We start from the raw sequence: 26,239 nt of genomic DNA on the forward strand, positions 1-26,239 counted from the left end.
TTCAATTTCAGCACTCTTACTTTATGAAATTGTCCTAGATGAAGATCCGGCAATTATTGGGCTAATATCGTAGGCTACGTCTGCAAATATAAAAAAATAATGCCATTCAGAAAATGATTGTGTGAACTGTAAAACAAATAATGAATGGTTGAGCGTCCTTTTCACGTAAAGAACAACAACGAGACAACAAAGAGAAATGCTGTAAAATAACCTCCTTGATAACCAAGTGCATGGTCATAAATAAGACTGTAAAAGTACATGAGGCAACTGACATATTATTCAGAAAGTTCTACACTTGAGCCATACCCTAGAAATAATCTACTGTAATATCCGGTAAAAAGACTTGAAATAATTTATTTGGCATTTACACAAATAGGAATACACTAGAATTATTTAGCTTTCGCATATCCCAGCGTACTCCCCTTAGAAAACTCAGACTTTCTAGGGTCGTTTAGCGGAAAAATGCGACTAAAAGGGAAAAATAGCGCACAAATCTCCCAAAAATATCTGGGTCTTAGAATAAATCATTACAATCTTTCCAATTAGAAGTTACTTAATGGGTGTATGTCCTTCGGTATGAAGAGAAAAGGAAGGGACTTTTTTCAAAAAAATACATTCAACCGTGACTTAATTGTTGACTGCCTCCTGTCATCCATATTGCTTTTCGTTGAGCCTATGAAAATGAATGCGGAAGTAGAAACTTCACTGTGCGGGTTCAAGGTTCCGCCTTTACGTTCTCCATAGTTTGTCTACAGCAGTGAGCATAGTATATGCATATTTTTTATATATATCTATAGTTTTTTTTTAACCAGGGATCAATAAACAGGTATATTATTTTAACTGAAACGTGAGATATGGCTGGACGGTTACCTGCTTGCGTTGTCGATTGTGGCACAGGGTAAGTTAAAGTACATTTCTTTGCACACAAAGGGGCGGGTATACAGATGTTTGCTTTTCAGAGTAGGGTATATATTTTAGTAAAGTAGATTAAAATCACGCCGTGAGTTCTGTTACTTGTTTGTAGCATGCAGATTATACTAGCGAGATATCTGAAGCAATAGCAGCTTAATATAATTTGTATTTTATTGCGTTAAATGTAATGAGAACTGCATAAGAAACACTGTTATCGTTTAATGGCAAGTCACTTCCATCAACATCACGATCATCATCAAAAAAATTACCTTCCTGTCGGGATAAAGCTTTTCGTTGTAGGTATATTGTCTGAAATGAATATATGAAAGATTCTGCAAGCATTTATTTTATTATTAGCCACATTTTACACACACACACACACATATATATATATATATAATATATATATATCAAATCTGAGTGTATTTCTGGTTGATTATTTAATATTTTGATGCATATTAGTGAACACTCCTTGCGTGAGCACAAGCATATACGTCTTCCTCACTTTGAAAAAACCGCTTCCTCATTCAAACATCTATTCCATATATGGTATTTCTCGGAGTCCAGTTTTTTTAGCCATCTAATGATGTTTTAAAAATATCTTTGCATTGTAACACCGTGCAAGCGAAGCTGAAGTTGTATGGTGAATCCACATGTAAACTGTAAAATCACGTCTTTCTGTTTTTCTGTGTACCCGGAAAAGAATGAAATGGTTGCTTTTTGTGTGATTACTTGCATTTAAATCAACTAACTAAAATTGCGCCTATTATGAAGAGATCTGGCGCTCAAGTTAAAACGTAAATCGGTAATCACAAGTTCTTTAATCGGATACAGTTGTCAGCATATAATGAAATCTAGACATACCTTACACCGTGACAACGAATTCGACAGACTAGGCAAGCAAATAAATTTTACTGGGCAAGTCCGGAATTCCCCGGATCAATACTGATCTTCTATCGGAGGAAGCATGTTTGGCAGGAGTTATATCAGCATTGTTATGACCCTCATACATTACAATTGAAATTGTTTCTGTTTTTCTTTTAACATCCTTTGAAACTTATTTGAAAAAACAAACAAAACCCCTGCTACCTGTTGCTGTTCATCTTCCATTCTGCTTATCTAGTACAGAGTTTTAGCCGATTTCACATAACATAGGCCCCAAGAGAGGAGTCAGACCATAACACACACAAAGACAGATAGAAAAATCACATACACTGGGCAGTTTAGTTTACTTATTTGTTCTTGGATTGCAGAAGGGAAAGTGAGTACCTTGAGGAAACCTACCGAATTCCACAGACATAGATCTGAGGCTGATATTTGACTCCACCCCCCCCCCCCCCAACACAGACACACACACACACACACACACACACACACACACACACACACCTTCTGCCTGACATAGCAGTCTTTTTGCACCACAATTTTTATAGATGTTTACAAGCCTTACATAGCAGAATCTGGAAAAATGGTTTTAAACACTAAGAACCTTTGAGGAAGTATTGTGTGCTTGGTGTTTTGTGTTAAGTTTGTTTGGATTATAGCAGCTATACAACAATTAGCTGTTCAAAGGGGGCAGTGTCATACTCAGTGAGTTAGGATGCGGCACTTGTGATCAGAACTGGTTGCTGGGTCAAATCTCAGGCTCAGCACAATGGTTTCACTTTTGAGGCCCCTAAGCACACCCCTTAACCCCGGACTGAATTTATTTACTATTGAAATAATTATAAAGCAGTTCATGTGGAATTACACAAGATGTTTCTTTCAGATACACAAAACTTGGATATGCTGGCAACACAGAACCACAATTTATTGTTCCGTCATGTAAGTATTCCATCACAGTTGAATCTCAACAATTTTAACAGATGGATAAAGCGATTGATTTTAGATCTGCAAAAAATGTCCTTTTGAATTTTGATAGTTGATTAATCATGTGATCAGGCAACACTTGACTTTGGTCAAAACATAGGGTTTAAAGAAAAGTGCAAATGCTTTATTTAAAAAAAAAAATCAAGTTATTTTTAAAGTCATGGGTGTCATAAAAACTTTACACAGCTGAGATAATTTAGGGGTGTAACTACACAGAACTTATGGTTAGGAATACACCTCAGTTTTGGGCAGTTTCTGTACAGCAGGGAAACAGAATTTGTTTCGAAATTATTACTAAAATTGGCAACACAATTAGGATTGGTGGATTTTTTTTTTTACCATACTAATGGTACATTCTGCTAATACTAGTGCCAGGTTTTGTAACATGCATAAATATACACTGTACTACTTGCTTTTCTGTCTGCTTCCTGGACTATGCAATTCAGTGAAAAGATTATGAATAAATATGATTAAATATGAATATATAATGTAATGAAGATAAAATAACAATAGTTAACAAAGATAAAATGACTACAAAATAGTGTTTTGTTATTCATTTGAAATTTCATATATTCACTGGTTCATATATATTTCATATATTCACACTAAATAGTTTTTATTAATCACCAATCTCAGGTTCAGTTTTCCCATAGGATAATAAATTTGATGTTTTTAAACTTAACGCTTTTTAGAGTTTTGTAAAATATAATCGCTACATAACATTCCCGAATTCTTTTTCCTTTTATTTAAAAAAGATATTCTAAAGTACCAAAGTCAGTTATGGAAAATAAATAATATTATTTTACGTTCCATTGATTTGCATTGTTTCGGTATAATTCTATGTTGCATTATTATATTGATAGTAAATGGAACAACATTTGAGATTTATAATGAGACTGTGTAACATACTAATTTATATACATGAATCTATTTGTGAGTCTGTCAGGTTACTTACAATTTTCAATAAAATAAAAATATTTGGTAGGGTTAGTTTTATGGCCTAACACCAATTTTATCATGTGTGGCAATGATGAGCCTGGTTTTACCCTCAAAGAATTTTTTTCAGATTTGTAGAGATGTAGTCCTAAAAAGGTCATGTTTAAAACCCCAGTTTCTAGTGATAACATTTTCATCCATTCTTTACAGGTATCGCCATCAAAGAGTCAGCCAAGGTGGGAGACCAGGCCCAACGCAGAATGATGAAAGGAGTGGATGACTTGGACTTCTTTATTGGCGATGAGGCCATAGACAAACCAAGCTATGCAACAAAGGTAATATGTTTTTATCAACAGGTGAAGTAGGGGGAGTAGGGGTTTAAAACAGGCTTCCTATGGCATGTAAGGCCAAAGCTGCAACTGGGCTTTACCATCAAATGTTCGTCTTTATGCTACACATGAAGTGAAACTATTTATCTAAAAAATTTAAATAATTACTTGTTTGGCCGTAAGTTAAAGATCCATACGATTTTACATCTCGAACATCATAATGCTCAGTGCCTAAAAAAGATATCAAATGTTAACATGATTTGTTCACAAAACTAAAAACGAATATTGCTTTCATCCATCCATCCATTTTACAAACCGCTTATCCTATTGGGTCGCGGGGGGTCCGGAGCCTATCCCGGAAGCAATGGGCACGAGGCAGGGAACAACCCAGGATGGGGGGCCAGCCCATCGCAGTATTGCTTTCATACAAAATGTTAAATGAGCACAAGCTTCCACAACATCTCAAATTACTAGTACATTACATTTCTACTATTCAGTTTTTGATGTATCCACAGTGGAAAAAGTTTAAGATGGATTTGATACCCCTGTTGAGAAAAAGAAAATAAATGTACTGCACTGTTTTAAGCTGTAAAAGTTAATGTGACGAAATGTAGAATAAATAAACCAATTCAAATTATTACATTCTTATAATAATTATTGCCTGTCAACAGTGGCCAATTCGTCATGGCATCGTGGAAGACTGGGACCTGATGGAAAGATTCATGGAACAAGTCATTTTTAGGTACCTGAGAGCAGAACCTGAAGACCATTACTTCCTCTTGGTAAGAGCCTCGGTCAAAAACCAATACAAATCATCTTGTAAAATATCTTGAAATATACAAATTTGGATATTATTTACAAAAAGAGAGCAGTTCTTCTTTGTACACATGTCATTAGGGATGGCACAGAGAAAGGTGTATGGAGTACCGATCAAATATTTCTTTTTTTCCATACTAAATGAAATAATACTTGTTTCTGTGAAAGGATAATGTAAAACATTAAAAAGTAGTTAAAATTAAATTGAAACTGAAATTGGAGATCAGTTCCTGTTTCCTTCTTCGCTTCAGTCATTTTTTGTTAAATTTTTCACAAATGTGTGACGCTGTGAGTGAGCAAGGATGAAAATGAGTTATTGGCGCAGAAAGTGCATGTAGAGCTCATGCAGCATGGGTAAACTCCATAACAGATAAATTGCTGACTTAGAGAACTGATAAATGACAACTAAGCCATAGTTATCGTACATTTCCCAAAATTATGCATTTCAGTGTAACAAAACAAAATTAATTGCCAAGATCTACTATTGCCTGCTATGTTGAAAAAAAAATAGTAAATGCCTATATTTGGCTGACTGGTGTATATATTCTGGTTCTTTTATTTGCTGCCCATCATCCAACAACCCAGGATGGGGGGCCAGCCCATCGCAGGGCACACTCACACACCAGTCACTCACACATGCACACCTATGGGCAATTTAGTAAGTCCAATTAGTCTTAGCATGTCTTTGGACTGCGGGGGTAAACCGGAGTACCCGGAGGAAACCTCACAACGACATGGGGGTTTCAGAACATGCAAACTGTGCATACATGTGACCCAGGCGGAGACTCGAATTCGGGTCCCAGAGGTGTGATATTTATTTAATTATATATAATTATCTAAATAAATTGTTGTCCATAGCCTTAAATAGAGCACCCTGTTGTTCATCGTTTTCACTGTTGAAATTGTTTTGTAGACTATATCTTCACATCTATGCATTTTCCATAACTGCTTATCTAGTTTAGGGGTACAGTTTACCCTGACTCAGGAAGCACAGGAAACACTGTATGAAAAATCAAGAGACATCAATTGATCATTTTTTGGGGGGTTTGAAAACTGAAGTCCCTTATTCCTTGTTTTAATGTAGTAGGTACAGAACTGGAAGAGAGTACCCTTTAGACAGGGTGCTAGTATGCTGCAAGACATTACATACAATTAACTGGAATTGAAATTTGGAATCTCCAATTCATATAACTTGCATGTTGCAGATGATACACTTTATTTTCCTTTCCATATTATTTACAACAAGTTGCAGTTCTTTAGTTGATGTAGTCGATTTTATGTAGTGGTTTCAGACCACAATAATTTATTAGCATGGTGTAGAGTCTCCTTTCGTGGCCAGTACAGCATCAGTTCACCTTGGGAATGACAGATACAAGTCCTGCACAGTGGCCAGAGGGATTCTGAGCCGTTCCTCTTGCAGAACAGTGGTCACTACATGATACTGGGGGAGGAAAATGTTTCCTCACTCGCTCCTCCAAATGTGGTGAATGTGCAGACCATAGGAAATGTTCAATTCACTTTCATGTTCCTCAAACCACTCTGCAACCAGTCTTGCTGTGTGTATTGGTGCATTATTATCCTCACACCATTACTGATAAACGCTCGTCCTGTACTCCGGGTGCGCAGCAGTCTGAGTGGTAAGCCTCTTTGAGGCCTCTCCACACTCTAACTCTCCTAGAAGGCAATGCAGGTGAACCTGTCAGAGAACAATACCATATTTTGTTCGGCGTAAGTTACTAAGTTTTGGAGTCGCATTCCGCAAACCCTATTTTTCCTATTGGATGGAAATGGATCCAATGGATATGTATTTTTGTATGCAATTTTAGTGAACGCAAGGTTTTTCAGGAATGCATTAGTCGCATTGTAGTAGGCCTGACTTCCATCCATCCATCCATTTTCCAAACCGCTTATCCTATTGGGTCGCGGGGGGTCCGGAGCCTGTCCCGGAAGCAATGGGCACGAGGCAGGGAACAACCCAGGATGGGGGGCCAGCCCATTGCAGGGCACACTCGCACACCATTCACTCACACATGCACTCCTATGGGCAATTTAGTAACTCCAATTAGCCTCAGCATGTTTTTGGACTGTGGGGGGAAACTGGAGTACCCGGAGGAAACCCCACGACGACATGGGGAGAACATGCAAACTCCACACACAAGTGACCCAGGCGGAGACTCAAACCTGGGTCCCAGAGGTGTGAGGCAACAGTGCTAACCACTGCACCACCATGCTGCCCCCTAGGCCTGACTTGTATATTGAAAACTGGTACCTATTAAGCTACTTCTGTGCTTCTATTAATGTGTTGTTTTCTTAATATAGAGAAAACCCTATGACGTACAAAACTTTCGATAGCTTGATTAGTATTACGATATGATGTGCTTTCATTTAACCTACATGGCTGGTGATTAGCTTATGACGCTGTGCCCCATTCACCTACAGACGGAACCTCCTTTAAACACACCTGAAAACCGGGAGTACACAGCAGAGATAATGTTTGAGTCTTTTAATGTTCCAGGACTCTACATTGCTGTTCAGGTAATATCCTTATATGTATATATATAACCTCGTCAGAAGGTGTTGTGACATGTTCAAGTCAAATTTATACTTAATCACCATTTATTTATATACTTGGCTTTAAGTGCTACTATGCAACATACAATGATAACAAATGTAATAAATGCCATTTTGTGGGCATCCAAAGGGTACAGGAGTGTCTGCTGAAATGTATCTAACAGCACTGCTATCTCTCCAGGCTGTTCTCGCTTTGGCAGCCTCCTGGACGTCTAGACAAGTGGGGGAGAGAACACTGACTGGGACAGTCATAGACAGTGGTGATGGCGTTACCCATGTTATCCCTGTGGTGAGTATGAATGACAGCTGTCCCCCTTCTTCAAATATTAATTATAGATTTTGTGACTTATAATGATCTGTTTATGCCTTTTAGCATTCAGTGGTTTAAGGTCACTCTGACTCTGCATAATAACCCAAGAAAATCTTTTGGAGCATCATTAAGAATACCTGGAAATGAATAAATGCATATCAGTACAACTTTTATTAATAAAAGATTTAATTATACATTAAAAGAAAAGGTTATATCTGATTTTTTTCAGAAGCAAACAAATAAATTGACATGGCTTAATGCCCTCTCCCACCATTTAAAAAAGAAAAAAAAGTGAAATAAATAAAATTTCAAAAATAAGACTGCATAATAACAGTCACAATGAACTAAATTCCATGTTACCTTCTACCGAGTATGGTCACTTATCTGTAGCAATAAACACCCCTTTAGCTGTAGCTATTTTTATAGTCCAGTTTTCATGCCAAAACTACCTTGAATGGCACGGGAAGATTAACTTGAGGCATTTCTGCATTGCTCTGGTCGTACACACTAGGGTGATATCTCAAATGAGGTAGCATGTTGGATATCGGTCCTAGACGGCATCACCGCTATGTTGGTAACCCCTCAGAGGCTGGAGCAGTAGGCGACTGCTTATGTCATCTATACTGTAGTTCTCATTTGTACATGTTATTTAAGATAAGATAAGAACCTTTATTAGTCCCACGGGTGGGAAATTATTATTTACATATAATATATAAGCTTATTTACATATAATAACATATAACAACCAAATAACACCAAAGATTGGGTCACACTGTTATTAGTCAAATAAATAAGCCTTGGTCGGCCCACAAATTCGTTGGTGGTTTTTAATGTGGCCCTTGCATTGACTGAAATACCTGAAGCCTAAAATATGTGCTTTGGCCTGTTTACAGAATTTAAAAATGTGTCTATGCCAAGAGCAGTGAATTTGCTATATTTTTGTAGGTAATAAATGCCTTTTTCAGTATATTATCGTACATTTTAATTTATTCTTTTGATTTGTTTGGCGTTAACGTGTTTTAATGAGTATTTATTCATGATTGCTAAATAATTGTGATATTGCAGGTGTCCACCTGCCAGTTTAAACTTGTTCTTTCTATTTTAGGCAGAGGGGTATGTGATTGGAAGCTGTATAAAACACATACCCATTGCTGGACGTGACATCACATACTTCACCCAGCAGCTGCTAAGGGAAAGGGAGGCGGGAATTCCTCCTGAGCAGTCCTTGGAGACAGCTAAATCCGTCAAGGTGTGCTTCTTTTCCCACCCTCAGAAATCACGAGATAAGCAGTCACCAAGTGACTTTGAGAAGTCCAGATCTTAATATGGTTAATATCTGAATAATTTCATACTAATTACTGGATGCCTCAGTAAAGACAGACAGATGTGCAATTACTGTATTTTAGATGCTCGCAACACTTAATTTCTGTGATTTCAAGCATTATGAAAAGCTTTATTATTCATACTGAAGGCTGTTTGTATTCATACGCGTGTTGTTATATATTGTGTAGATTGTAAGTCAGGTACAGTCTGCATTCTGTTAGAGATGGCTGGTTGATAACCTGTGGTGGGATTTCACTAGACACAGTACTGAGCCAAAACTATTGGTGTTAAATAATTGTTTAGACCATTTTTGCCATGTGACTTTTGGATGCATCTCCACACTATTCAGATTAGATGTTCCCTACTCTAGGAAGCATCTGGTTGTTGACGGCAAATAAAGGTTTTAGTGTGAGAGTTTCACATTATTCAGACTTTCCTTATCATCTTGTTCATTTTTTTACAGGAAAGATTCAGTTATGTCTGTCCAGATTTAGTAAAGGAATTCAACAAATATGACACTGATGGGTCCAAATGGATCAAACAGTACACTGGCATCAACTCCATCACCAAGAAGGAGTTCACCATTGACGTGGGTTATGAACGCTTCTTGGGCCCAGAGATCTTCTTCCATCCAGAGGTACCTGGAGAAAAAGTAGACCTACCAATTTGTATGACTGAACACTGAAAGCATTCATCCTCTCAGCTTTTTCAAGGGTCTTACCTCTTTAGTTACTAATTGTTTAAGGAAAGTTCTAATTTTTTGTTAAGTTTCATCTCTGTTGTAGGGATGGTATATTTACATTAAACAATTTAATACATTTTTGTTGGCCTTATCAGTGCTTTCATCTGTAAAGCAAATTGGTAACAGTATGTGAAAAGTTTTCCATGTTCACCATGCTCAGGAAATTAAACCTCCCTTGCTTTTTTTACAGTTTTCTAACCCTGACTTCACCCAGCCCATTTCTGAGGTTGTGGATGAAGTAATTCAGAACTGTCCCATTGATGTCAGACGTCCTCTTTATAAAGTAAATCCCATTACCGCCTCAGTTCTCATGGGACCTCTTTCTAATTTGTGTTTGAAAATGTATTCACTCTCTGTTGTGCAATCGAACACTAATTTTATCTGGCCTCATAGCCATTTCTTTTGAATTCTGAACCTGAATATCCTTTAGATGATTAATGTAATAATTAATGTAATAACACAATGGCAGTAGACAGAAGACTGTAGATGGAGACTCAGCACTTTAAGACTATGCCATTTTAATGACTGTTGAATCAAGAAAAACAAGCATTACTGTTTCTAAATTCCTACAGTAAACTTATATTATATTCAGATGTTGCAGATGTGCATATTAAAGAGTCTTTTTCCCTTGCAGAACGTTGTCCTTTCTGGTGGCTCAACTATGTTCAGGGATTTTGGCCGTCGGCTGCAGCGGGATTTGAAGAGGACAGTCGATGCTCGATTAAAAATGAGTGAAGAGCTAAGCGGTGGGAAGTTAAAAGTAAGCATTTTTTATGGGCAACTGAAAGGAGGAATCTGGCCATAATAGAGTTGCATAAAATAAACAGTGAAACTGTGCTAATTAGGCAGTGACTCCACTAAATCTGAAAATCATCTTGAAGCATCAGAAAAAGATTGATTTGTAGCTGACTGTAACTGTGTTTATCTTTGTTTTGTAGCCAAAACCAATTGATGTGCAAGTACTAACCCATCATATGCAGAGATATGCCGTTTGGTTTGGAGGATCCATGTTAGCTTCAACTGTAAGTGTTTTTTTTCCCCACTTTCTTGAAACTGCAATTGATGTGCATAAGTTTGTTTAGAAAATTTGAATTTACAGTCAGTTCATTTGTGGATCCCGGTAGACAATATAGTTGTTTAAACCTGCACTTATATGTCAGCCCACTTCACACATTTAAAGATAGAATGGGTAGGCAGTGTTACATGGAGAAAAAGTATTAAAAAACCTGCAAAATAATGCATATATTGAAATGTTTTTATATGGCAATCCTAAATTTATTTTTACAGTATAAAATTAGTAATCATCAGGCATAGTTTCAGGATTTTCAGATATTAGGTGTTTAGATTTAAAGTGTAGGGCATCTTAATACATCCCTGAAATGTGTTGTATGTCTTAGTACATTTTTCCATTACATTAGTTTTTAACTTTGGTTTTTGTAGATTTTTCTAATAAGTTACCATCCCACTGAAACCTTCAGTTTGATTAACATATAAATTACATTTAAATTAAACATGTATATTATCTGCCGGATTTACCTGATTATCAAACATTCAACTTTTGCCTCTCTCTCCCTTTGTCAGCCGGAGTTTTATCAAGTCTGCCACACCAAAAAGGACTATGAGGAAATTGGGCCCAGTATTTGCCGCCATAATCCTGTGTTTGGAGTCATGTCTTAAGCGCTGACCTTTGCACTTGTATGCTTTGGTTGGGTGTATCTGAATGGATGACTTTTGTTTAAAAAATTAATACAATACAGCCCATATGCAATAAAGCTTTAAAATTGTACCTTTTTTAATGTTTCTAAGCAAAAAAGTGTTTTTTTTTCTTTTATATTTCCAGAGCAATGTGTGGAATAACAATTTGTTTAATAATTTGTAAACCTTTATGGTTATAGGTTTTGGATATGGTTTGGAATGTTATATGCTCAAATTTTTGTGTTGTTATCCAGATTGTTACATATGAATATATTTTGACATCTGTCTTGTTTATATCTGAATGATATTCCTATGTACAAAAAAAAATATTGTTTATATTTCTTAAGTTTCATATGTAGAGCAGGGCGATTTCAGGAATTATAATATAATGTCAACAAAGTAACACTGTTAACCTGACTTGAACATTTATTTTTCTTTTTTGACTGTGGAATAGCTGTTAGTCACCCTTTCTCTGTATTCTTGACCCTGCTTAAAGAGCTTTCCTTAAAGCCAATATCATTGATAATTTAAAATTGGTATTAGATAATAGTGACAATAATAATGATTTGAATTGTTGGACCGGTATTTTCTTAAAGGTGCAGAATAAATATTGTGCACTTAATTTCTCACAGCATTCCAAAACTGGGACACACATTTTCTACCTGTTTAAAAAATTATTGTTTTTCTCTTTCCACCACTATTGTCACTTTGGAGAAAAAATAAACTGCAACTGTATACACAGTGAATGGTGGAGATATCTTGTGTTCCTAGATTCAAGAAATTAAAGTATTTGGACTTTTCCACAGTCTCGTGTCTGAAAGGGAAATTTTTGTATTTACTTGAAAACTGCCAAAAACATATACCACTTAGCATAATAAATTGTTTGATATTGCAGAATAAATGTGATGTATGCTGTTTTTATAATAGAGAATATATAAGGGCAAAACAGACATCCACTAAACTCTTCCATCCTTTTTCCTATAATGTTGTCCAGTACAGCATCACAGTGAGCCTGAAGCTTATATACAGCACACGAGGCAGGGAACAAAAAAGGATTTTTTACCCATATCTCTTACAATTAAACTTTTCTCCTGGAAAGTAGTAAATTAAATGTCTAAATAGCAGTTTACTAAAAGTGGTTACAAACAGCAGATACGTAATAATGCATAATGTGAAATACATGCAATGAAAAACTCAATGGAAAATTTCTATTGACATGCATGACTTGCGTAACAGTGTACGTGTTTTGGAGGTGCCTGAGTACAACTTGTGACCTCTGTAATGAAATCACTTGTTCTTGCTGTCTTTGCAATCTCCACAGGCTGTATGGTAAGAACATGCAATGTGAATGTCCAGTTTCGATTTATTTCCACATACACTGCCATGCCACTCATTCACACTTACTATGAAATACTATTTACAAGTTACTTAGAACTGTTTGCGATTTGGTGTCACTGATGCACGAACTTTGGCTTTAAGAGCACACACTGTTAACAGTGCAGAATCCATTTTTCCTGTTTACGCTCAAACTTGCTGACAGATCAACTATTGCAGATAGGGGCCATGAACCAACGTCCTATAGGCTAATACAGTTAATTGACAGATGAAGGAGAATGGTGATTGGTTATTGCCTTAAAATGCTAAACAAGTTGGCATGAGTCCAGGGGGATTCTAGTAGTGGTGAATAAAGTCTGCGGAGGGCTCCCATAAACTTTGCCATAATCAGCTTGACTATGACTTAATATATCAAAAGAAAATGTTACATTTTTGCTGCACTGTGTAATATTTTCATCTATTCAGATGGTCTTATTTTTATTCTGAGGGGAAAAAATCAGTTGATGCCGTTTGGTATACCTACTTTTGGTCTGGTCGCTCTGATGGCTGCCAAACTCAGGGAGTAGCTGTTGCTATGGCGGATTGGCTCTTCTCAGTGGTGTCGGATGTCACTCCTTTCAGCGTATTATGAGGCTCAGACTAAGGTACTCTTTGGGTGTCTTGTCTGTTGTCTCAGTGTATGCTCCGACTGCAGTGAGTGATGTCATGTTGAGTGAGACTTTTACTTGCGACTTCGCTCAGTGGTTGATGGATGCCATGAGGTTATACTCCTCTGGTCATGGGTGACTTCAATGCAACCACTGGCACTGACAGGGCTGGCTATGAGGATTGTGTTGGTCCCCATGAGTCTGGAGACCAGGGTGAGATTGGCTACATGTTCCTTGACTTTGTGAAATGTCAGGGACTGTGGGTCACTGGATCCTGTTTCCAACGCCCTGAGCTGCATCGTTGGACCAAAAAGTGCTTCAGAAAGTGATCCGTGCAGTGGAACGCTGCTGCAGGTTAACCCTCCCTTCACTGCAGGTCATTTACACAAGGAGATGTAGATCCAGAGCCATAAGGATTGTAAAGACCTGTCTCATCCTGGTAACATACTATTTCAGGTTCTGCAATCAGGCAGAAGGTTTTTATAGGCCATTCGACTCCTCAATCAGGACACGCCCCCCTCTCTTTACACGATAGTATTATAGTATACTATTATAGTGCTCTTATACTATACTGGACAGCAACCTTCTCAGGGTCTCACTCTCACCATCATCATTCCACACAATGCACTTTTACTTTATAACTTATAAATGCATATCGCACATCTGTAAATCTGTTTCAAATCTGCATTATGTTGAAAGTTCTATTTTTATTATTATTATTTTTAATTATATCCTTTGTAACTGGATTCTTGCTTATTTCTTCTTAAATTATTCCAATAGTTGCACAGTCAAAAAAGTGGTTGTAGCTGTATAACTATGCATGTGACAATTAAAGCATCTTGAATCTTGGATTGGAGCCCCAATACTGGTAGTGTTGCAAAGGAGATCGATCACATCCTCATGGGCAGACAACTGGAAACTCCTGTAGAATTGCAGAGCCTACAGAAGTGCCCAGTTTGTGAATTCTGACCACAGACTTATTGCTACTCTAAAGATTCAGCTTAGGTCCAGTAGCCTACCACCTACTAGGTGAAATATCCAGCGCAAGATTATATGTAGCAGTATAACATCAGCCTAGTATATGAAATGTATCAACCAAATAACGTATATTTCCAAGACATGACAGGCAAGTCTCCAGCTGTAGGCCAATGAGTGTGGAGTGCAACGCCAACTTGTAGAAGTTGCCCCATCTATTGTTTGTAAGTAAAACAATATGTGACAACTGTTTTCTTGTAAATTTCATACAAAGGAGACCAGCTACAGCTATAATTATTAGTTTATATCTGGAATATTTAAAAGTAATTGGACACTGATATAAATGCATATATACAACACAGTAGGAATTTTTGAGAATGACTGAATCATCCACTTTCCACTCACTGAGCTCAATTATTCTCTCTGGTCTCAGTGGGATATATATATATATATATATATATATATATATATATATATATATATATATATAAGTGTAAGGATCTGGCTATAGCATATTACACTGAAATGGACTATTTTTAAATAAATAAACATTTATTTGAAGCGAAAGTTCTTTTTTGGTAATATAAAAATGGCAACAGGTATTTCCACAACAGCCTCAACACAAGCTTTAGTCTCTTCAAACTAAATTTATGAATCTCATTGCAACTTTTTGAACACAAACAGTTTAAAAGCTAATAACATTTGATTGCTGCTGTCACATTGGAGCGGGGGAAGGACAACTCAAATGCAGGCTGTTTGCAAGTGAAACCCCTTGTAGGGATGTTTATAAGAAGGAACGGGCAGGGCAAACTCATATGGACAGAGAACAATGACCGAACAGGGAGCAAAGGACTAGGAGACACTTTTGATTAACATGATTAACAGACATGATTAAGCATAATTTGAACCTGAATCCAATGAACCAATGTGTTTGTATTCCCTGTGATAATAAAAAGCCATTGAACAAATACATCCATCCATCCATCCATTTTCCAAACCGCTTATCCTATTGGGTTGCGGGGGGTCCGGAGCCTATCCCGGAATCAATGGGCACGAGGCAGGGAACAACCCAGGATGGGGGGCCAGCCCATCGCAGGGCACACTCACACACCATTCACTCACACATGCACACCTACGGGCAATTCAGCAACTCCAATTAGCCTCAGCATGTTTTTGGACTGTGGGGGGAAACCGGAGTACCCGGAGGAAACCCCACGACGACACGGGGAGAACATGCAAACTCCGCACACATGTGACCCAAGCGGAGACTCGAACCCGGGTTCCATAGGTGTGAGGCGACAGTGCTAACCACTGCACCACCATGCCGCCCCCTTGAACAAATACATATATTTGTTAATCTTTGGCTGCATTTTGCCAAAAGAGTAATCAGCTGTTAAGACCATTTATATTTTCATAATCTTTAACTGTTTATGCTTTTTATCATAGGAGGAAGCCAAACAGATGTTAAGTAATATTGTCCTATGTCTTTATGTAAAGATAATAGTGGAACACAAACCATTCAAGAATCAGTCCTACATTACCCTTCTTTCACTTCACACTCAACCCTTATGTAAGGTTCTTTATCGCCACCTACTGGCGTGCATGTATAGAACACAACTGTAATTGAGGATTTAGAAGAAACCGTCAGCGCAATACTGAGACAAACTTGTTAACAGTTCACAACAAATAATGGATGTGGATGAATACAAGTGAAAATCCACTTACATTTACCTTGAACACCAATTATTAAATGTAACTAAGTTATTTTTCTCCAATATGATATCGCAATCAAATGGTTTGTGAGTTTGCCCTGCAGTGGATTGGGAACCCAATCCTAGGTTGTTCCCTGCCTTGCACCCGTAGCCTCTAGGATAGGCTCCAGAACCCCCGTCACCCTGAATAGTATAAGTGGATAAAGAAAACGTATGGATGTTTGTGGTTAGGAGTCGATGATGCTTTTATTTTGAAATGATCACTTTTTTGGACTATATGAAATCTTGTAGGAGTACAAATGTAACGTATGTAGGCGTTACGCATGGATTTCCATGTAAATGCAAGAATGAATCATTCGCGAACGTCATACCATTAGTGAACACGCGGACATATGAAACACAGCTTCAGTGCCTACTACAGTTGCTGTTTCATTTTTGGCACACTATGTCTCATAATAAAATAAGATTTAGATCTGCATCCATATAATATGTTTGGTGAAGCAGTAATATAATCCATTAAATACTTTTTGACATCACATTCACATGTCGTCTGCATTGCGTTTTGGAACGATTTGTCTCAAAATTTATTCAGTTCCAATTCATCACCCATAAAATGCTTCTGCTAAGTTTTAAAAATAATGTAACAAGCAAATCGTCCGTAGCAGTGAATCGGTCCTAAAACCTCATATATTCCCCGTCCAGGGAAAACAGTAAATATAAGGCGTATAATGTAGGATATGTGGCTGTGACATTGTGTGGATAGCTAAACCAATAAGATATCAGTATCTTTTTGTTAAAAAATAATTCTTTGTAAGACTTTACTCTGTTCAATTGGATATATTAAAAAAAATGTCAAATTTTATAAAATTTTTGAGCAAATAAACATTTACTAACCAAATAACCCAAATTGCTCCAGGGAGTGGACAATCCTCCTTCGTAAGTTGAACGTCGCATTGGATAATGCATCGTCTAAATCAATGTAATGATGAATGCCTATATTGATGCAGATGTCCACATAATTTCTGACCGGCAATACCATGGACACCTATTCAGCGTCCTATTTCTGTTACGTAAATAGCATACGGTAGCACGTGGGTCCGTAAACGAGCACGTGTGCAAGTATGGCGGACCTGCAGATGAAACTTCTCCGGAAGAAAATTCAAAAAAGAAGTGAAAAAAATAAAAAAAGGAATTTATTAAATGTACATCTCAAAGAAACACAACTCAAAGAAGAGAATGACGACAATGGTAATTCGTTTTTGATTATTAATATGGGTTTTAAGTCCGCTAACATAATGGGTTGGATAAATGTCTGATGTCTTATGAGTATTTTTGTGATTATTGTAGTATTTAACTCTTCAGCTTTAGAAATAAGGATTTCTTGAAAACTAACTGAGGCAATTGCTTACATGTAACCTTTGCAGGAGTTTTCGCTCTTTTTATTATTATTCTTATCCAATTTTTGATGATTTTTAAAAACTGATCTAGCCTGTATTGCACGCACGCTGGTTGGTTTGATGGGATGCCACTTAATCGTCGACTTAGGATAAAAATATATTTTTTAAAAAAATATAGAATTTCCCCCTTATTGTAACGGTAAAAGTAAGATTTTTAAATTACCTCGTTTCAGAAAGTGCCGGAAATGTAACAGATGAAGCCCCTGCTGAAAACAGTCCGGAAAATGAAAATATTACAGAGAAAAGGCATATGAAGACAACGAAGAAATTAAAAAAGTGTTCATTTCCATCTCTGAATGAAAGTAAAGAAATTGATAGTTCTGTGAAGAAGAAAAGAAAACTAGCCAACAGTGCTGGTGATACAGGTATTTCGTTTTTGAATGATTTCAAAACGTTTTAAATGTGTTTAAGTGTAGCTTAATTTTTTCAGCATGTTTTGAGAATTACATGATAATGTTGTTGTACACCTTATACACAAGGGCGTAGGACAGAGTTTGATATTGGGGGGACACAACTCGATCATTTAAATGTGATTGTCTAATTCTTTTTGGAGGGCGGATGAAGCAATGTCCCATCTTCCCACCCCCCCACTTGAATGTGCCTTTTGAGATATGACTCATTTTTCAGTTATATGTTAATGTGTATTTGTGTGTGTGTCTTATGTTCATATTGCTTTTTAATAAGGTGCAAAAAAAGCCAAAACACAGGATGAAGATACTGGGCAGGAGAAGTTGGACTGCAAAGAAAGTACAGAGGGCACAGAGAAACCTGGAGAAGTGGACTGTGAAAATGAGTCTGAAGAAGAGGGAACATCAGATGAAAAGGATGAAGATAATGGACCAGACCTTCCATTGGGGCTGACAGGTATAAAGTTAAAGCAAAGAATAGAATTTGTCAGGTTCCTTGAAGTCCATTATAATGGGATTTTACTGTAAGTCTAATTCTCTTTTTTTTCAGTTACTTTGGTAATATTGTCTTTTTATTAATTTTTGATAGTAATTAAACACTTTTCAATTTTAAATATTTCCAAAGCTAGTTCTGGCAATAGTAGTCGTCATGAAAAATAACTCTGTATCATGCATTAATCACTAACTGCTATTCTACTACTGCTAACAGCATTGTAAGGAATTGTGGTTTTGATACACATTTCACATAAGTAATGACATCTCGGCAACAATTCAAAAACCAAAGACCAAATTTTCTGGAGATGTTCATGATATTATGATCTAGCTTTAGTAAAAAAAAAGATCAATTTTGAAATATATATTTTTTTTGTTATTGAATTTAGTATTTTAATCTTTATTACATAGTAATTATTCATATGGGGATGGCATATTATGTGTCCAATCTATAGAGCTTTAAATAGCTTTAAAACAATATAAGGACCACTTCTGTGCAGCTTACGTAAAGGTAAATATAGCCAGTCAAAGTCATAGCCCCCCCCCCCCCCCCCCCCCAAAAAAAAAAAAGTTAAAACTTTGTTTGCTTAAATCTTCTTCAATATTGATCCCAAAACCGCCTAATTTCAGTTTCATGGGTTACTCATGTGGCCAAATCAGCATGCCAAGTTTCATTAAAATCCGTAATGATGAGGTCCGAGAGTGTGAAGATTTGACATGGAATGACCCTTAGGGAGCTTTGGGTTTGTGTGTGTGTGAATGTTGCTGCTCACATCACTTGTAAGTGGAACTATGCTTTTAAATGACATTCTTTGCAGAATTATCTCTCTGGTCAGTGTTTTAATTTGTGGAAGCTTTTTATTAGACTAGGTCGGTTCAGTATTTTTAAATGATTAAAGGAATGCTATGGTGCAGGTTATCTTCCTAATACTGAACTAAGCAATTTTCAAGCATATCTTAAATAAGTTATGTTGGTTATGTTAGGTTCTTTTTATTTTACAATGTTTCAACCCAAGGCCTTCATCAGGTTATTTTGGTTTAACTGATGTTAACGTGCTTTAAGTCTGTACTGGTGTTTGTTTAACCAGAATAGAAAATATTAGGGCTTGGTACCAGCAAATAACAAAAAATCTTGATCAGAGCGTGTGTGGTGAATGTGTGGTTATGTGTAGCAGAGTGACTGATGCCATTGCACTGTTTATCTGTTTAATATTGTTTTTGCTGTGATGCACAGGTGCTTTTGAAGACACGTCCTTTGCGTCTTTGGATGGGTTGGTGAGTGAGAACACTCTGAAAGGGGTGAAGGACATGGGCTTCGAACATATGACAGAAATCCAGCACAAGACAATACGACCCTTGTTGGAGGGCAGGTAAGAATATATGGGTCGACTGTTGGTTATGATTTCTTTTGCTAGATATATCTTAGGTGATTTACACAATGGTTTGCTAGATATTTTTGAAATATGAAAGTGTTAAGTTCTGCACAAATGGGCTAATGATAATTATGAGACTGGAATTATGTGAACCGTACCAATACCAAAATTTAAAATGGGGGGAAAAAAAACGTTTTGCATGTTATCAGTCCGTCAGTCAGGGATTTTAACAAGCTTTGGTCATAAGTTTATATATTGGCAAGAGAATGTTGTGGCTTAATTTTATAGTTCTTTGTTGGTTTTATTATGCAGAGATGTATTGGCGGCTGCTAAAACAGGAAGTGGGAAAACTCTGGCTTTCCTGATTCCATCCATTGAACTGATCTACAAGCTTAGGTTCATGCCCAGAAATGGTGAGATTCTACTACTTTTCTAGTCCCGTTTAGACATGCCTTTGTAGTGTCACACCTACAGGGTTGTGGGATTCGTTTCTGCCATGGCACCGTCTATTTTGCCAGTTCTCCTGGAGTTCAAATAGTTTTTTTTTATAAATTTATCTAAGTTGCCACATTTGTGTACCTGCTTGCATACCCCATGATGCAGAAAGATCCAATTTGGGGTTTAGCCAACCTTGACACACAAGGATAGGCTTCAAACTCACTGCAAGACTGTGCTGGACTAGCTGTTGTGGGAACATGAATGAGTTTAATGTACTATGGATATGAAAATTGCATTGCACTCACTATTTAAATTAATGAGCAGCAGAATGTTTCTGGTATGAAGTTGAAGGTGTTTAGCTGAGACACATGAGTACATTCTGATGCGCCTACCCTCAGGTACTGGTGTCATCATCTTGTCGCCCACCCGGGAGCTGGCCATGCAGACATACGGGGTGATGAAGGAGCTGATGACCCAGCACGTGCACACGTTTGGACTGATTATGGGTGGCAGCAATCGCTCTGCTGAGGCGCAGAAACTGGCTAATGGAGTCAACATTCTGGTTGCCACCCCTGGAAGACTGCTGGACCACTTGCAGGTGCCCTGATTCTACTGCTCATTGAGTATTTCTCTGGAGTTTTTTACATTTATTTAGAAAAAGCTTTTGTCTGAATTCACATTCAAACGAGGATTACAGCATAGGGTCAGTCAGTGTCCCTAGAGTCATTGGAGTTTTTATTGAAATGTGACAAATAGTTATACATGTGTCTGAATGTGCTGTCTTTTAGAACACTCCTGGGTTTATGTACAAGAACCTTCAGTGCCTGATCATCGATGAAGCTGACCGTATTCTTGAAGTGGGATTTGAAGAAGAGCTAAAGCAGATAATTAAGCTTTTGCCAAGTATGTGGTGTTACGGAAAACTTATTAGTAAATGTTTTTCAAGTTAAGACATGCTTTGAAATCTAGGCCGTGTTACACTGGGAAATTATTGTATAAGGCTCTAAACATATTATGTATGGGGATTATTGAACAGATTAGTTAAACTAAGAAGGTTACTGTTTCCCATAAATTAGATAAATCAGTAGTGGGACTCTTGGCTTCTTTCACACCATGATTTAATTGCCAAAGACATAACTCACCTTTAAATATTGCTAGAACAGTATTAGATTTGATATGAGTGAATAAACCTGAGGAATGGTTTTTAGTGGTGTCAGATGTACTATAATTTAATGCATAGTAATGTATGCATTTTATGTTGGGGTTTAAAAAAGCCTTTATGTAGTTTGTCAGGGTTGGGGCCTTTCCTGAGGTACATTCATGGTGAATTCATTCAAGAATTGCCCCAACCCTAGTTTATAAAGTACATGATGATTCTGTAACTGTAGAAATAGAAGCTAACTCACTCCGGTTACCACCCCATCAGAGCGGAGGCAGACGATGCTTTTTTCTGCTACACAAACCCGCAAGGTGGAAGATCTAGCCAGGATTTCTCTTAAGAAACAGCCCTTATATGTGGGGGTCGATGACAACAAAGACACGGCGACAGTGGATGGACTAGAGCAGGTAAGTCTCATTGAAGCACTTGGATCCATGTTGCCACTTAAGGAGCTAATTTGGTTCTGATTGCATTCTGAATGGGTCACATTATATGCAATTGTCTTTAGATAACTAAAGCGATGGCGATTGTTGTTTCAGGGCTATGTGGTTTGTCCTTCTGAGAAGAGGTTCTTGCTGCTGTTCACCTTCCTGAAAAAGAACCGCAAGAAGAAGCTTATGGTGTTCTTCTCCTCCTGCATGTCAGTCAAGTTCCACTATGAGCTGCTTAACTACATTGATCTTCCTGTGATGGCTATTCATGTAAGTGTACATAGTACTTGTTTAAAAGATTCACAGTTCTAATGGGCATATGCTTGTTTTAAAATCATTGTGAAACTACTGCAATGTCGTTTTGTTTTGTATGTTCATTACATGAGCGCTTTATCTCATTTTGATGTTAAATAGGGCAAGCAGAAGCAGACGAAGCGCACTACCACCTTCTTCCAGTTCTGCAACGCTGACTCGGGCATCCTGCTCTGTACAGATGTTGCTGCAAGGGGCCTGGATATTCCAGAGGTGGATTGGATCATCCAGTATGATCCACCTGATGACCCAAAGGTGATCATTGATTGGTTGTGTGCCGTGTGCCATAAAAGGATGCAAAATGAGAAACTTTGATACGCTGTTCATAAAAAACATAGGTTGATGTGTGATATCAAGCAATCACAACACAGAAACCAACACAACCTTTGTACGCAGAGCAAGGTTAACTGAGTTGGCAGAGCACAGCACATGTTACTGTTGATAATGTATGTGAGTTTTGTAACAGATGAGTACTCCATCAGAGGAAATGATTCACGTTTTGGTGAATAAAGCAACAACTCAGCAGCCACATCTTTAAAAAAAAAAAAGATTTTGTGGATAAACAAGGTGAAAAGACTGTAGTGTAGCAGTGTTTTGGTCATTTTAAATCTGACATACAGCAAACTGGTGCTGTGTATTGTGATCTCTGCCAAAAACTTGCGCTAACTAAACTGAGGAAAAACTGCAAACTTATTTCACTTACAGCTTTGCCATCCAGTAGAACACACAGAATGCAAGAGCATTACAGTCACCATCAACAGGGGTTTCTGTTTTCAGTCTGAAGAAAAGCAGGACAAATGAGAAACTACCAGCCAAAACCATTCAGTTGAAGCAATGAGGCAGTCAGAGAAAACCATATTGCCAGTGTTTTGTCATTGTAGGAAGTGACAATAGAAAAGTTAATTTTTGTATTAAAAATAGATGGAAGTTTGTGGTCGTTTCAATTTGTAGTGTTTTTTTTCTTGTTCTGAATCTGTGTAAGGGGAATCCTAAGGGAATTTTATGTAAAAAATGGAGCCTTGGAGTAAAGAACTAATGACTTCAATTGTATCGTGACTGATGGATGTGAAAAAATATATTTTTTTTTTTGCCATATTGCCCAGCCCTACTTCAAGACCAGATTTTACCTCTGATCTGCTAAAGCTTAATTTTATTAAACTGAATATTTTGATCTATTAGGAATACATCCACCGTGTTGGCAGGACAGCACGTGGAATTAATGGAAGAGGTCATGCCCTTCTAATACTTCGGCCTGAAGAACTAGGTTTTCTGCGGTTCTTGAAACAAGCAAAGGTATAGTTTCATAATCATGTCTGATTGTAATAATATTGTATGAAGCCATATGCATTATCTATGAAAAAATTGCTTATGTCAGATGAACGTTTGACTATATTGTTTGTTTTTGTGGATGAGATTTTGACTGAACCTCAATTTCAGGTACCACTGAGTGAGTTTGAATTCTCATGGACTAAGATATCTGATATCCAGAACCAGGTAAATCTATTGTAATCTCAAAATGCAAATCATTTTCAGGTAAAAAAAAAAAAAAAAACTGGATTGACCTTGGCATTTCTTCTGTTTCTCCTGTAGCTGGAGAAACTTATTGAGAAGAACTACTACCTGCACAAGTCAGCCCAGGAGGCCTACAAGTCCTACGTGCGAGCCTATGACTCTCACTCCCTGAAGCAGATCTACAATGTCAACAACCTCAACCTCCCCCAGGTGGCATTGTCCTTTGGCTTCAAAGTGCCACCATATGTTGACCTCAGTATCCTTTCTATTCACCAAACCAGGGTTGTCACATTGTACTATGTAGGTATGTGTGTAGGTATGTATGTGTGTGTATGTATGTGTATGTATGTATGTATGTAGGTATGTATGTGTGTGTAGGGTATGTATGTAGGTATGTGTGTGTAGGGTATGTATGTAGGTATGTGTGTGTAGGGTATGTATGTAGGTATGTGTGTGTAGGGTATGTATGTAGGTATGTGTGTGTAGGGTATGTATGTAGGGTATGTATGTAGGGTATGTATGTAGGTATGTGTGTATGTAGGTATGTGTGTGTGTGTGTGTGTGTGTGTGCAGGTGTGTGTAGGTATGTGTGTGTGTGTGTGTAGGTATGTATGTAGGTATGTGTGTATGTAATATATATAATTTCTGAGGTTCTTGAAACAAGCACCTTACCGACCTGCCCGCATTTTGCGTATCAGGCACACATTTTTACGCCAAAGTACGCCGATACGATTTGTTGCTCTAAAGTACGCAAAAAGCAGCTGGTCACGCTGACGCTTCTTGCTGGTGCTGTTTCAGTCTGCAGCAGGAGGGGGGGGGCTGCATACACAGCTCAGGGCACCTCGAGACAGTAAAAGGAAGAGAATAGCGATAGTACACGATTGGAAGTGAGGGGAAATACGCAAATTACTCGCAACTGACACATTAGGTGCCGTCCACACAGCACGCGGCGAACTGCCCGGCGCTCGTGAAAGCCTCTGGACGTCTAACTATTATATTGAAAGTTATATTGCTGTTTTACACCAAAAAAGGCATCCCCCCTTTGTCAGATTAAAATGATACTAAAATATATACTACGGGTACAAGAGCGAACGGAACTGTAGCCCTGATCTGGGAGGGAAAAAACACATGCGCACTACACACACAGGTCCGTTTGGTATAGTATAGTTTGATTGAAGGACCATTCAGCAAATCATAGCAATTTGTATCAGTTAGTGTCTGACGAGGGAACGAGAGCTGCTCTTCGAAGTAAGTTGGCAAAGTACTGTCGTGTTGGATTTGGGAAGAACGGTTTTGAGGTACAACAAAGTGACATTTGATACTGCATCACGCTAATTTAGTAAAGCAAAATTCACAACGTTGTAACATCAGCATTTTCTACATAATGTAAGCTAGACGAGTTTAATTACCCCCCTGGTTGCAGATTGTTAAATGTGATTGTAGATTAGGAACTATGTTTGATATTTTGAGCTAGGTTGCCAGTCCACAGATAACTAAAACTAAAGTATAAATAATAGATACAGAAGCTGATAGCACACAAAAAGGTGAGAAATCCACAGGGTATAGAAACTCATCATTACATTCTCATATGGGTCTAAGAAAAATATGACCAATAATTTGTCGGATCAAATGAAATGATTGGCCGAGCATCCTGCCAGTCATCAATTTTGTGTATATTTTCCCTATTTACGTTATTGCTGCTGCCTGTCTTGGCTTTTTAAAGGCAACTTTTTGCATCTATTTCCTTAACCAGTGTTCTCAACCAGATGTGCATAGTAGCAAAGGGGTTAAGATGCAGAAGAGAGGAGGTGGTGGTGGCTTTGGCTACCAAAAATCAAAGAATGTGCAGAAATCCCGGATCTTCAAACATGTCGCCAAAGGGAAGAGCGACAAAAGGCAGTTTTCCCGCTGAAGCAAATTCAACTAGGAATATTCCTTTTGCATTTCCCCTGCCAGTTTCATGATGCTGCCTGAGCTTAATTTTAGATGTCATCATTCCTTTTTTGCCAGTAATCTGCCTGCAGAGATACTTGTGTCCCATTTTACCTCTTAGTTTGAGGATTCATTTTTCATGTTTTCCATTTTCCCTCCCTTTTCATATGTGGAATTCTACTGGAATTCATTTGTTCATGGATATAAAAATCAATTGGTGATGCTCATTACTAATGTGTTAACAAGGCTTTTTCCTGAAAACTGAATGCAGCTCTTCAGCATTTAAATCATTTACATGTACAAACAAGAAGCTCATTCATAATCGTATTCTATAATAAATCTCAGTGGAAGCTATTTCCAGTATCTTTGTTAATATTCTGGCGCCGGGCAGACCGAGGCATTGTGTGGTGAACAAAGACGAGCAGAGACTGATTCACACTCATTACATTAGTCCTAAAAAGGACCACACAAACAGGAACAATAACACAGGCAAACATGGCAGGCAAATGCGGGGAGGTTTCACACTAACGGGAAGGCTCACACACGTTAGGTCA

At 37.7% G+C, this 26,239-nt stretch overlaps 2 protein-coding genes across 2 annotated transcripts; both read left to right on the plus strand.

Annotated features, from left to right (window-relative positions):
• Positions 1–688: 688 nt before the first annotated feature.
• Positions 689–12,249, plus strand: LOC125733217 (actin-related protein 3-like). Its single transcript, XM_049006026.1, has 12 exons — positions 689–898; positions 2,681–2,736; positions 3,928–4,052; positions 4,718–4,828; positions 7,302–7,397; positions 7,615–7,722; positions 8,849–8,992; positions 9,530–9,703; positions 9,999–10,091; positions 10,443–10,568; positions 10,747–10,830; positions 11,390–12,249. The coding sequence occupies exons 1-12, from the start codon at positions 855–857 to the stop codon at positions 11,483–11,485; spliced, it is 1,257 nt and encodes a 418-aa protein (XP_048861983.1). The 5' UTR covers positions 689–854; the 3' UTR covers positions 11,486–12,249.
• Positions 12,250–17,247: 4,998 nt separating this feature from the next.
• On the plus strand, positions 17,248–26,039 carry ddx18 (DEAD (Asp-Glu-Ala-Asp) box polypeptide 18). The gene is made up of 14 exons (XM_049006002.1): positions 17,248–17,420; positions 17,803–17,994; positions 18,314–18,493; positions 19,763–19,898; positions 20,214–20,314; positions 20,738–20,937; positions 21,128–21,242; positions 21,766–21,905; positions 22,038–22,199; positions 22,344–22,496; positions 23,421–23,534; positions 23,679–23,735; positions 23,832–24,009; positions 25,520–26,039. The coding sequence occupies exons 1-14, from the start codon at positions 17,294–17,296 to the stop codon at positions 25,663–25,665; spliced, it is 2,001 nt and encodes a 666-aa protein (XP_048861959.1). The 5' UTR covers positions 17,248–17,293; the 3' UTR covers positions 25,666–26,039.
• The last annotated feature ends 200 nt before the right edge of the window (positions 26,040–26,239 follow it).

This window comes from Brienomyrus brachyistius, chromosome 1, assembly GCF_023856365.1.
Source record: "Brienomyrus brachyistius isolate T26 chromosome 1, BBRACH_0.4, whole genome shotgun sequence".
In the NCBI taxonomy this organism is placed as follows: domain Eukaryota; kingdom Metazoa; phylum Chordata; class Actinopteri; order Osteoglossiformes; family Mormyridae; genus Brienomyrus; species Brienomyrus brachyistius.